The sequence below is a fragment of the Chiroxiphia lanceolata genome, chromosome 9 (assembly GCF_009829145.1).
Source record: "Chiroxiphia lanceolata isolate bChiLan1 chromosome 9, bChiLan1.pri, whole genome shotgun sequence".
Taxonomy (NCBI): Eukaryota; Metazoa; Chordata; class Aves; order Passeriformes; family Pipridae; genus Chiroxiphia; species Chiroxiphia lanceolata.
The window spans coordinates 21,218,400-21,233,070 of NC_045645.1; the positions used below are offsets into that span (position 1 = coordinate 21,218,400).

Here is a 14,671-nt window from a genome sequence, read left to right on the forward strand (position 1 = left end):
AGCATTCAGTACAGTACAAGCCACAAAAGCAAATGGAAATGGTAGTTACAGTGCTTTGAGACTTGGGGTGCCCTCAGTGCCTAAGAGCTTCAGTGCTAACCAGAGAACAGCCATGCTCCTTGAGTGTTTCCATTCCCACCAAATCTAATGCTTAATGGCCTAATGCTTCAGTTTTAAACTCATTTTACACTGTCAAACTATTGCAAACATAAGCTATACACACTGTACCAAAATGAGGAATAAGGCTACATCCCTCAGGGTCACCTGCTGTGCTCCTCCAGCACACCCTTTCTGGGAAGTAAAGAAGAGGTTTGAACAGTAAGTACTCCAAGTCTCTCCTTCCAAACCTCAGACATTTGCAGTATGCCACTGTCTCACTTCCAGTAATTGAAATTAAACTCTCTAAATATTCCAATCAATTACTTTTTGATTTACTGCCTTCCGTGGCATTTTCCTCCTTCATTTATTGATGCACTTGACTTGTATTTCTTACAGGGACATTGTGTGCTAGAATTATATGTCATTCTTTTAAAATGTCTCTTTCTTTCTAGTATAAGTTTAGGCTGTACCCTGCGGCTTGCCCCTGAACTGATCTTTCCTTTCCTCAGCCCTAGCAGCAATCTCTGCCTCTCCAGCTAGCAATTTTTCCAGCACAGCTATGATTAGAATATTGATCAAAAGGTTCTCCTGAATCCTGTCTCTATAAGACTGCACTAAGCATAACAAGTTAACAGACAAACATCTTCCAGCACACATTTATAAGAGAGTAGTGTCTGATTTCCTACACTCAAATGCACTGTTTTTAGTCTTTGTCTCCCCTTGAGGAAAAATGGATCCAAATCATGAGTGGACTTTGCTCACCTATCTGCAGTACTGGGCAACCCAGACTTTGGGATTGTTCTTTCTACACAAGCCACTAAACAAGTCAGAAGACCCTTGTGCCAGCTGTAGGGCAAATGGGTGATGGAAATATGATTAGAGCAGCTCTTCATAACCCATTGACTTACGCATCACCTTACACATCAACTGTTACCTGCTTTGCTATAGTTGGAAACCTTGGTGTTTTCCTAAAGGTGAATTTAAAATATCTCTTTGTATTCTACCCAATCTTTAAAATACTCTGTCATTCAGACCCATAGCTTCATCACTGGTACTCACAGATATAATTTTTCCTGCACACACAGAGCCCTCACTCCAACCCACACAAATACTATGCTTTTCTTCAGCAGTAGGTTCTCCAAATATCTAAATCAATCCATTTCCAACACTATTATGCAGAGGGAGACTTTAAAAGAGAAAAAGCCTTTGGGACGGTGATGTCTTGATTACAAGGATCTATTTTTCTCATGTATAAACAGTACAAAATATATCATTAAGTACAAGCATGATGTTACCTGTTCTTAAAGTACCAGAAACTAATAAGGAAACCATGCCTACACTGTATCAACAACTCACGAGACCAAAGAAAGTGACATGGTGGGAATTTTCTGAAATTTTAATTAAACCTAGGAGAATCAATAAAACCATTTGTTTTGTTCTAGCACCTGTTTTTAGGCAATAATATCTTCATGCCGCTGCTTATTTAGTTATATTAGAAATTACATGATCTGCTCAGCTGCAAAAAGACTATTGATTTGTATGTAATACCAGGGAAAAGTACTGACTATTTGCAAGGAATTCATAGGTACTGTGAATACTGTAAGTAAACAGTCACGACTGCAGTATAGCATATCTGCATGCCCCAGAGGAAGCGAGCTAAACACATCAGAAGTTCATCCAGCACATAGGAACCACTAAGCCATGTTCTTTGTGAGGTAAGAAACTTTGCAAATGTTACAATATAAAAACCACAAAAGACAATAAGCTTTCCAACAGCTCCTAAGACGAAGATTAGGGAAAGGGAAATAAGAGGAAAATAAAAGAAATTTGATAAACATGATCATTTACCATTCAGACAGCTTTCTGCTGTGTTATCCTTTCTGTATACCTACTAGAAATTCTCAGGTATATGCAGAATTCTAAAAACATGAAAACACTTATCTAACTACTAACCAACAAGCTCTCACTGGTCCAAGACACTCCATGGAGCATCACTCACTAGTCAAAAGTTTTCTGCCATTGAAAGAATAACAGTCTGCCCTTGACCATTTCTGTCCATACTTAGAGGAAGGAACCAGTCAATGCAAGTGGATCTTCATCACAACGATTATCCTGGAGAGTTTATAACTTTTTCTATATGGGATTTAGACAGAACATCTTAGAATTCTTGTTGACTTAAAATCCTTGTCTGCAATACCCATAAATTGCAACTTCCCAGCAATATTTATAGTGTCTTTAAAAGCAAACATTGCCTTGTCTGAGACTACTGTGACAGCAGTATCAGTCTTCCTTGTGCCATTCAAGTCACTAAAATTGCCTGAGCATCCATAGACTTCAACTGTCCAGTTTCTAACTTCTGTTCACCTGATTAGTGCATTACATTTCTACAACAGATCTACAGCTCTTTGGTACTGTTAACTGCATGTTTACGGTTTTAGTATGTCTGGACTGAGGTGTAAGCTTAGTTTAAACCTTCTGACTTTGTTACACACAGGACAGTTGTTGACCATCTTTTATTATTACAAAAGTAGGTAGGCGGAGGGTTGCATTTTTAAATTAATGATACTAACATGCTTAATGAAACTGATGTTCACTTCTCAGTTTCAAGAATTCAAGGACAGAGAAACAGAGCAGTACCTTTTCAGCTAATAGGGCTTTGTTGCTCTTTGAATAAGTTGTAACTGAATTGAAGAATGTGAAAATATTTGGGTTTCTTCTGCATTTACTGTTGGAGTCAGAAACCCCAAGCAAGTAATAGTAAAAAGGGAGGAGGCAGGCACAATTAATGCTTTTCAAATTTTTTTTTTCAGCAGATTCTTCATCTCAGCGAGTTTTGTAAAAAAAAAAAATCAGGTATCCAACTTCCAAAAAGTTGTTCTCAAAGCATTTCATTAATGGACAACAGAGCTGGGTAAAAGCAATAGATCTTGACCTTTTACTTCTGACACTAGGATTACTGCAGCTTTTAGGCTCAGAGTTAGGAATGCTTACCTCCCACTGCAGTAATCGAGTTTGAGGTCTCTGTGCAACTTTGGGGTTATGTCTTTCATGCATGTGATACAAAGATGCTGACATGGTCCTCCCTATGCACTGAAGATCAGTTTGGTTGAGATACAGCTGGAATATAATTTTCTGGACAGTTATTTTATGTGATTACCAGAGAACTATGACTTAACTCTAAGACATGGCCTCAGGGACCATCACTGCTAAAACTCATTCAGCTGAATAATTCTCAAGAGCAGATATCCTGACTGAATCATATGGCTTCAGTTTGTACCAGTCAATGTCTTTTTCAGAATGAAAGATCCACAGTTACAACTGAACTTATCTGTTCTGGTCAAGCTTGACCTTCTTCTGAGGTTGTTGGCTATATTCTACATCCTCCATGGTCTCTGCTTCAGACAATTTTTTCATCTCAGAAGCTTGAAAGAAAATATGATTCCAGTGTTATGCTAGAAAGTGTAATAGTGAATTCTAATCTTGAAAGTAATCAGATACATTTAAAGGATATTTCAGTTTAAAATTTTCCCCCCTCTTATAACAACCTATTTTTTGCATGATTACAATGCATCATTTAATTAGAACTATACAAAATATTCTGAAATAATATAACACCTCTGGAAAGTTCCATTACTCAACAGAATGTTGTTAAAATGAGTTTTCACTTCCCTCTTACTACAAACTTCCTCCAAGCCTCACAAGAAGCCAAACCCAGAGTGTCCTATAAACTCCTACATTAAAAAAAGTCACCATTGAGTAAGTGATATGGTAATTCTACTTTGAATTCTGTTCTTATCAAAACATGCAATATAGAACATGAAAACTTTTCAGAAGAAGTAAAAGAAAAATACAATATATACTAGAAATGCTCGCCTTCAAAAAACCCAGAGAAAATGTTAATTAGACTTGATTGTGTGTTTTGCCACTGAATTTGCTACTACCTGTATTCCATAAGGTTTCTTAAATTTATATATATGCACCACATTTGTTACTGTGCTGGAAAGCATTCTGAGAGCTGCTTTACCATCTACACTTCAACAAGTTAAAGTTAGTGCTCTATTAAGCATTTTTCACACTGATTATATGGAAAAAAAAAAGTTACATGCTTCTTGCACTCATAAGCATAATAAGAAACCACTGCCCAAGGCAAGGTACACACCATGTGAAAACTTAACAAAGGCTGGCAAAAAGCCTCTTGGTACTGCTTCCTAAAACAGAGATGAGGGTTGACTGTAGTGTTCTTTCGTTCACGTCATTAGAGGAGAGGGGGAGAAACAAAGGATACAAAAAAAGTATAAGAAACCAGAGAAGTACTATACAGGCAGAGAAAAAAGTCACAAATGAGATTAAAAGGGTGGGGCTTTTAAACAAAGGATTTGCCAGAAGTGTCTGTCTCTGGAAAGAAAACTGATTTTTGGTCTGGAAAATGGAAAAATCTGTATACTCTTCGTAAGTATAGTGGCTGCACCAAATGAAATACTTGTTTTTCCACCCGTATTTCTTCTCCTAGAAGCAGCAAGATTCTCAATACTGGCTAACCACATAGAAGACAAAGAATATTCTCCAGGCACAGATGAACACACTATGTCACATAATCTTATCACACAGATATAGCTATAACTTCAGTGTCTAGATAGCACAGGATTTACAGCTTATTACAAAATTAATCTAACAGTGGAGCAATTCTTGACATTTTGCCAACTCTTTGCAGGTAAGGTGGAGCCACACAAGGACCCATCCATATCAGCTCCAAAATAAGCAGCCACATCAAACTCAGGCTGAAGTGCAGCAGAACAAAACACCACTCACATTAACAGGTTCTGGATTTTGAACCCACATTCATTTTGTGAGTGGAGACTGTCCAAACTCCAATGACACCAGGAAGAACAAAGAGTGTCACATTGTATGCCAGTTGTTCTCTGGGCACATCCTGCTGTATCACAGGTTAATCATTGTCACTTCATGCAGCCACATATCACATGGTCTATTAATTATTACTTAATGTCACTACACTACTAGATTGTTTGATGAATTCTATTAGTAATTAGAACTGCTCATGCAGTGACATTCAAATAAAACTCTTCTCTTCACAGTGCATTCCTGATGAAGAGCCAGAAAAAGAAAATCCCTATGTTTATTAGTTCTTAATGACCAAATGCATTTTATTTGGACTACAAATAAAATTTCTGTTTTCTGTGCCTGTTGATTCATTTCACTTTTAAGTAAAAAATACTAGTTACAATCCAAAAATTGAGTCTAAATTCAGCTGCATGTAAAACAAACCATTGTATCTCTTTATACACATTTAGAACAGAGAGAAAGAATGTCATGCCAAGAGCTAACACTGTTATTTATCTCGAAAAGGTCAAAAGAGAAAAAGATACCTTCAGACACCAGACAGAATTAGTCTTAGCACTAGTATCCAATCATTTGACTTTATAAAAGAGTAGTTTGTTTGTTTGCCATGCTCTCTCTTTTATGGACAGATTTCAAGATTGTAGTACCTTTGCAAATTCTGTCCAAGAACTGAACAAACAGGGTTTCTTCCATAAAAATGAAGTCTATGATGATTTGAGGGAAGGATGATTGAAGCAAAATCGTATCTTTCTCACATCTTCCATTTGACATTGGTTCAGAGCTGAGTAGAAAGACATGGTACCTGAGCTGCCCTCCTTGTTAGCCTTCCCTGAAATTAATGCATATTTAAGAAAAGTTTTGATTTTGACAACCCTACTATGTTGTGGCAACAGCGTGTTCTATCAAAAATAAACTTGTAAACTTGCAATAATGCTCTTTAGCTCATGCCTCCCCCTGTGAACCAAGTCTTAAAGACTATGGTTCTACAGCATTTTTACACTAAGAATTAAATTGCATCTCCTGAACAAACTGCTTTAATTCATAAACTTTCAAACTGTGCATATTTAACAGCCTGCTAGCTCTATGTTGGACATTCACCTTATTACTTTTCATATATCTTTTCCTTTATATATTGGGATAACATACCTATGGGATTTTGGTAAACACCAGCAGTTGACTGAAGCATTGCACAGCTGAAAGGCAATTACAGACAGGTACCTCTTCCAAAAGAACGTGGTATGATCTGGGACATCTTTAACTATATATACACTATTCCTGACAAACATTTAGCTTACCACATCTGAAAAACCTACAGTGACTTAAATACTTATGAGATTGGACAGGTTGACTTGTACCACACCTCAGCTGTATTTTATAACAGAGAAGGGAGAAAAGTTAGGAGAGATCTTTGTATATCACATGGTAACTTAGTAAAGTGGGGATCTCCTGGCACATTCCACATTACTAAAAGCTACAAGCTACAGGGACATTGATTGTAAAACTACCAGAAAAATGTTTCTTCAATTACACATATGTCCATTAGCCTTATGCATGAGTAAGAATTATAATCCTAATAATACTGCAACTCCTTGAGGAAACCTTTTAATTGCTTTGGGAAAAAAAGACAGCTAATTGAAGACAGATTTGGAGAGTTATCTGGTAAGATTGGAACCAAGTGCAAGGGTCCTTAATTAGGACCACATTAGCAAATGTTTTCCCATACAGAAAAATCAGAGAATTTCTACTTCCAATTCAATGCTATCAATAGACATTTAATATTTTGGGATATCATTTAGAAAATTTATCAACACCAGTTTGTTTCTACCACATATAGTGTGGTATCAACTTTTTACTTGTTTTCTGATCTTCTTTATTTCTATTCTTCCTAAAGCCACATGTTATGCTATTAATATAAAAAAACAGTTCTGAAAGAAGTAAACTAGCCTCATGCCCCTTGGCAAACAGCCACCTCTGAACCTGCCATTTGTTGTAACTATGAGTTTACTTAGGGTCAAACTGCAACATTTTAAAATGAACTCACATATTTTCCAAAAAGCACATTATCAGGTAGAAAATCATAACCCGGGAAAAAAATCACCAATAATTCAAACATTTCAGTAGGCTTATTAAACAAAATCTAACTTCACAGTCATGTAAGCAGCAGAGATCCTTATAATGAATGGGCAGAATACACTACAGCAGATCAAGAATTATAAAATTAAATTAGAAACCCAAGTCTCATTTGCTATAAAAACAAACGACTCTTTGTTCTTCAGAAGGAAGTTGCTATGATAACGCAATGAGTCACCCTTCCACACTCAATTTCTGATGCTTAATCCTCTCTATATTTCTATTAGCTAATTATACATGCAGCATACATTTCAGCACTTTGCGAAAAAGTGGGTATCTTTAACATCTCATCTCACAGCTTTATCAAGTTAAATGACTCAAAACTACCCTTCCTCCACTTAGTGGACGTGGAGGAAAGAGTCAAAATTCCACAACACACCTCAAGAAGCAGCTTGCTACAGGACCACACATCACACATACACGCAGCATCTCCACCTGTCATTTTCCCTTTACGCCTCCTCTAGTGGCTCTGCCCAAGATGGTGCTGAGTTTCATCATTCCAGCTCTTACAGTCTTGGGTTTCCACATCTGTGACAAAAACAGTGCTGACAACTTGCTGAGGGTTTAGCTGTTGTTGAACAGTGTTGCAGAGAATCCAGGCTTTCGCTGTTTCTTAGTCTGTGCCGTGCCCTCCGTGAACAGAAGTTGCGAGGGGACACAAAACAGATGACCCAAACTAACCAAAGAAATACTCCATGTCATATAATGTCATGCTCAGCAACGAAATGGAGAGGGAGGAAGTGCTTCCTCTGTCACTCAAATGAAATAAGCAGTGCTCTGGACAGAACAACTTGAGTTTCAGACAGAATAGTAATGTAAGGTTCTCAGCAGCCCAATTTCTAGCTAAGAGACGAGATTTAACAGAAACAAACATTTTTAAACTGAACATCTAAGTCGGTGGAGCAAAGCCTGCATCTGAGGCTGGGCATTTGGTATAAACAAGCACCACTTTAGACAGCACCTCTGTCTTCACCTTTATAAACTGCTAAAACCTTGAGAATTGTCCTTCTCTTCTCCTTCACAGAGCATCTCAAATTTGCCTGTGAGGCAAAGGGGAAAGGAATCCTGGTTGGCATCATTTTTCATTGTTCAAGACGGATTTTTTTTTTCAAGCTGAGATTTTCAAATAAGCTTCTAAGCCTTACAACTGGAAAAATTATTCGGAACAGTCACAAGTGGTTCTTATGCCCTAATTACAGTGCTTTTTCAATTTCTCACCCATCAGAGGACACACATCTCTTCTTGCTTATAAGGGAAAGGAGAACGTCTGTGACCGAGAGTGATATTGTTAACAAGAGAATTTAATTGAGACACATTTTTGCATCCTGCATTAGGTGTGACTCTAAGTTATGTGATATGTTCATGGGTGATAGGAAAATTATGCCTTCCATCTGCAGAGACGTGTAAATGCCTCATTAAGTTTAATAATTATCTGTTAGAAGGGCAGTTCCACAAGAAAATCTCTGTTACTGAAAAATAGAAGGGACACAAAAAAACAACATTGCAATTGAATCATCACTGACCTTGCTGAATTAATTCACCTGTCCAGAAATAATTTTATAAACCTATTAATAATGAATGTTATATTGTAAAAAATGCATGAATGGGTTACATCATGAAAAGGTTATCAAATAGCCCATGAAATTAGACAGACTGCATTTTCAAACAAGCTTAATTCAGCCTGAATTTGAAAGAGGGAGAAAAAAGGTGAAAGAAAAAAGACATTGCTCTGAAAAATGATACATAAAACGTCTTATGAACCACTTCTTTTCAGTCAAAAAAACCTACAAGTATCTCTGACAAAAATCCATAGTATATGACTGATTCCACAGTGTACTCTATAGCTAAAAATAAAATAAAATAAAATTTTTAAAACCTACAAAACAAAACAAACAAAAATAAAACAAAACACCACCTTCCTGGATGTGGCACAGGGGCACAAGGCAAATTATCCTGACAATAAAAAGCTCTCAAGGAAAGCTATACCATCCTGTTTACATTGACAGCTCAGTTTTACAGCTAAATAAGGATTATATAAATCTGGGAAACAAAAACAGATTATCAACTTCTCACAATGAGAAGGCGGTGAGATAAACAAAGCATGACCTTCATATTAGCCAACTACACATTTTGACACCATTAACCAAAAAAAATTAATCTGTTTATTATATTTAACATATTTACAAAATAGTACAAATTAAAGTACTGTAACTCCATTAATGCATGACAACAAAACCTCCATACAGGCAAAAGCAGCACATGAAAGAGACACTCCAGAATATTTAGGAAGTCTTTGGTACTCAAAACATAGTTTAAGATGCAGCATTAACTCAATCAACACAGGGCATTAAACACAGACTATGATATGTAGATTAATACCACAAAAGTAAAGTTCACCTATGGCTTTTATTCTCTCAAAGGGTGACTACTGGACTCAGGAGTCGCTTAAAAGCTTTACAGCAATTTTAAGATGGAGAGACTATTCAAAATTATTCTAAACCCAAGCTGTTGAAAATGACTGATATATTTTTCAACTCATACTGAATCTAACTGCCTCTTCTTAAAACTGTATGACAGCAAAGCACTAAACACTTCACAGGCCTAGAGCCTACTCCTCTACCCCTTAAGCAGGCAAAACTGTGAAAGAATCAACTTGCCTGCTTAAGGAATATAGGATCAAGCTCACAACAGACAATCAAACTGCATGGCAAAACATGACCAAAGACTGTATACTCTAGTCTATACTGCTGTACACAAAATTTACAAAATTTTTATGCATATTCTACATATTTACAAATGCTCTCAATTGTTCCATCAAGTAATGTACTCAACATAATCACAGTTTACATAATTTTGAGGTAAATCCTTGAAAAGTTAGAGCATCGGCAGAATTTCATCTGCAAGGCTGAATCTCACAAGTAGAGGATTTCTAACTAGAAGATCCTCTTTCACCTTGTCACACAGCAGTGTATGCTGGGTGTAGCAGATGGGTAAGATGGTTGCAGAGATGAAGGGGATTATTGTGAATCCTGTGTGTTGTGCTTGATTCTTCTTGATGGCTAGGAGGCCAGAAAGAAGCAAAGAATACTGGGGGCAGCCAAAAAGACACCGAAATATGTAATAGCAGATTCTGCTCTGTGGACAAATAGTGGATATTATGGTGCTTGTATATTAGGGAAAAAATGCAGCATTAAGTTGTGCAGCGTCTGAGCACAATAATTGCAGGATGCCTATGTGAAAAGAGGACAGGGAAAAGCAAAAGAGAGGATGTGGGACAGGATAAATTAACTCTCTTCATTGGTCAACATTATCCTAGAAATCAAATGCATTTAAGAGCTTGATTTTCTTTCACGTTTTCAATCCATACTTGACATTATTTAATATTCAAAACTGCACATCTGAAGACATGACCCAAATTTATTTTAGCTTATAACTAAAACACTTCTGCCCCTCCATTAAAACACTACCTCACCAAGAGGTGGACACCACCTTACAAGGACTGATCTTTCAAGCTAGCTAACCTAGACACAATTTAACTTGGTGCTGTTCAGACCACTACAACAAGACCACTCACTCACTGAACTGCCATTAACACCCCAGGGGACCAGTAAGGAAATGGCAGAAAGAAGTCTGCAAGCTCCATTTGCATTCACAAAAGGAGACAGAAATCCTCTGCCTAACTAGGAAAAGACAGTTTTGAGTTGGAAGTTTACAAAGGTCATCTGAATCAATCAAGAAGTTAAGATAAATAGTTTTGTTCTTGAGAAGCGACATCATCTGGCATGAGTCCGTTCTCCTTTAGAATAGGTCTACAATATTTATTAAATGTTAATGCTAAAAATCTTAAAACTCATCTTGTCGTGACTACCCTCACTTGCACTTTTATGGTCAGCTGCCTAAAGTAAAAAACCTCACAAAAAGGTTTAAGATGACAAAGAAAGGATCCCACAATTCCACTTTGAGGATGTTTTTTAAAGCAATACTGCATCATTACACCTTTATAAAATGTCTTTAAACAGATTGTCAGAAGACTTAGGCAGGACCTCAAAGTAGTAGTTAATTAATTACATATGCATAAATGCTACTCATGTTTACTACATAATTCCTTCAGTATGCTTTTGTGAGTGTAAAATGGTTTGTAAGCTGATAAGCAAAGCAGTTTGATGTCTCAAGACAAGTCTACTGACTGTACTTTATGCCCACCAGAATGACTGAAATCTGCTTTCTGCATGCAATGATAAGGAATAATAAGACTTCATCTCCTTGTACCATCGCAGATGTTAAGAGAAGAGAGGCATTAAATATTCAGCCATTGCTAGTATTCATGGTGTAGTATGAGGTGAAATGAAAAGGAACAAAGAAACTTGGTTTTCCAGAGATCTTTTGGGAAGGTGAGGGTTGGACTTGGTACTGATGCCCAGTGACAGCAAACTGGCAGGTTGTTTCTTGCACAGCTCTGGGTAAGGTAATAATCTGTCAGCCCAAACTTCTGTATAAATCCCAACATTAAGACTGGCAGGTTCAGACAGACAAAGATGCTGCTGTTTAAATACTTATCAAGACCAATAACACATTCTGATATTAAATTTTTACAATCCCTGAAACTGCTGGTCAGCAGAGGAAAGTTTTCAATTCATTCATCCTCTTCAACATAAGTTGATGGAAACCAGCCCACCTAAAAAGGGGAAAAGCAGAAGAAAATCCATGAGATGCACAGAGGTTTTTTTAAAATGGCTGAACTAGGCAAAACAAGGATGGATCTGTTCAGTCAATATATTAACAAGGTAACAAAGATAAACTTGACCGACCTGACACAGATAGGGTAGGTACCCTTAATGAAAAAATAACTTCCACATACAACAATTTGGAGACCAATACCCTCTACCCCACTTTTTCACAGAAAACAACCTAAAAAACTTTTGCATTCAGAAAAATGGCAAGAGCAGAAGTAGTTTTACTACAGTCAGGATGCTGCTATTTTTTCAATGCAGAGTTAAACATCTAACAGGCTTCAGTCAGGTCCAGGGAATCCTCTTACAGAGGAAAAAGTGACTGATTTGATTGCTTTACATGTAGTTAAATTCTACTGCTATCAAAACAAGTTTTACGTATGACAGAACTAGACAGCAGAGTCCAGCATGTTACACTTCATAAGTTATAATGCTACCTCCATTCTGAAATTAATGATGTGGCAAATAAGGATTACATAAGACATACAGTGAAGCAATGTCATGTATTTCTTATTATTTTATCTATTCGCTTTAGTTTTTTTCACTTTGACTTCTTTATATTTAGAGTCAATTTAACGCTCATGAAAGCACTGAAAACCAAACCTAGAGCATGACTAGAAAGAATAACGGCATAAATTTTCTTCTAGACTATCTTGCCAAAACATCTCCAGAGGTGAGTTTATGATCTCAAGTCCAGGCTATGAAAGCTATCAGAAGGAACGCTAGCATATAACAGGGCATCCTTTAGAATGTGGGCAGCTGCCCTAGAATGAGTTGTTCACCTTCCTCCACATGTAAAATGCATATAGGATTATCACTATTTCTTCTGCTTCCTTATTTCTTCTTGTCTAATTGTCCACTTCATTTTAAGATCATAGCCAAGCTCATGTACCTCAAAAAAAAAAAAAAGTTCTCCAAATTGCATAAAGTAGTAAATGTGGACATCCAGTTCAACCGGACTTGCAACTATCATTTCCAGCTTCTGAACAATCAGCTTTCTTCCACCTCACATTCATTGACCCTGCATCTCAGCTCTTTACACATGGAAACAGCAGCCTCAAATACTTCTGACTAATCTGCATTAAAAAGCAATAAACTAAGATTGAAACAATAAACCCTCTATAGGTCAAAACTGAAACTTCACTTCCATGCAGATCTCAGTGCAGCGTAAAATGACTTTCTAAAAATCTCTGCTAAATATGCCACTTCATGTAAGCCACATCTTTAAAGATCAAAGCAGCAGACTCCTATAAAAAGGGTCGTTGAGTCCATTGCACTGTGGTCTGGCAGAAAGCTGTGGGAAATTGTTCTGTGTCAAAGTGCTAAAGAAAGTTCCACGGCACCAGGAACCCAAGCTTTCGACCCCAAATACGTGTGCAAAACAGTTCAAGAAAGGTCAACTGTAGCGGTACTACTGATCCTGGTTATTTTCCAACCCTATAATCTTGCCCAAATGTTCAGCCTGGTAGGTCACATTAAATAACCAATTAATTTAGATGCTGGGAAAGCTACCTGGCAAGAGTTCTGTCTGGCTCCTATGAAACAAAGATGGGAACACGTTGCATCTTGTGAATTTAAATATATAAAGAAGGTTTATCGTGTAGGAACATGTCTTATTTGTTTTACAAAATAACTGTCAGGGAAGGCAGAAATGAGACACAGGAAAGAAAAAAAAAAATAGTCTTACCCTTCCATTTACTTCACCTCTCCACCAGCCATTTGCACTCATCTTTGTATAAATTTTTACAACATCCCCTTTCAATAGGGACAGTTCTCTCATGTCTCGTGCACAGAAGTCATACCTGGCTATGGCAATGCCTATCACCTTCGGGCTTAGCACTGAAAGGAAGCAGACAGTGACATTATTACAGTTTGTTAATTGAAGAGGCTACCAAACTAATGTAAATAAAAATAATGTAAAATATAAAACAATGATTTCACAAAACCATACACTGGCATTCATTTTATGCAAACATCCGCACTACAAAAACCAAGAAGATTTAAACACAGATGGATGCTGTACAAGTTGAAGGGATTTTGGGATTTTTTTCTTGAATAGTCCTCTTTATTCTTAGAAAAAAATCAAACTAGATAAATAAACTAAATAAAATATCCCCCACCCTGAAACTGCTAAATACATTTGCACTTATTGTATTCTTGTGCTTAATAATAAAACTTGCTGCCAGTTACATACATCAACATATTTTACAGGTCACTAGTTTCTTTCCAAAAGAATTATTAGCATTTACAGCTGATTTAACTGTAGACCTCTAATGAAGCAAAACAAACAGAATAAGGTGCTGTTCTTTCAAAAACAACTCCCAAGTTAAATATTAATGCACTTCAAATTGGAAGCTAACATTAGCATGAGCAAAAAAGTACAGACTTTCCACAGGAAATTTCCACGGATCATTTGTTACAATGTGCATGAATATTGACTGATGCAAATCTACTCTTTTCAGTAGTTTATCCTGTGAATCACCAATGAATTTGTTCTATAAAATTAGGATTCAGCGAAATGAATACTTTAAAATTTTAAGACACATCAATATATAGAAGAATTTTGCCAATGTAAAGCCCTGACATTTTAAGCAATAAAGGGTTGTTAAATATTTTTAAAAAAGCAAAGGTTCAAAAAGCCTCATTTCAAAAACCAACCCTTTCTTCCAAATAGTTTTACCAGAAATTATGTTTTCAACCCTGATGTAGAATGCATAAACTTGCACAAGAAATCCTCAACATTTCCAGGGCGAGGGCAATGAGAGAACAGTGGGCACAGCACCTGATAGATAAAGGCCTTTGACCTGAGCAGTTTAGAAGGAACATCTACTTCTCTGCTGCATTTGTATTTGGAT

At 36.8% G+C, this 14,671-nt stretch overlaps 1 protein-coding gene across 2 annotated transcripts in view; it reads right to left on the bottom strand.

Moving 5' to 3' along the window:
* Window positions 1-9,225: 9,225 nt before the first annotated feature.
* VAV3 (vav guanine nucleotide exchange factor 3) overlaps window positions 9,226-14,671 on the bottom strand; it is a 156,708-nt gene continuing 151,262 nt past the window's right edge. For both annotated transcript variants that reach the window (XM_032696978.1, XM_032696979.1), the window contains 2 exons: window positions 13,504-13,655; window positions 9,226-11,761 (listed from right to left, as the gene is read on the bottom strand). In XM_032696978.1, coding sequence (XP_032552869.1) covers window positions 11,720-11,761; window positions 13,504-13,655 — 194 coding nt within the window. In that variant the 3' untranslated portion in view covers window positions 9,226-11,719. The remainder of the gene's footprint in view (window positions 11,762-13,503; window positions 13,656-14,671) is intronic.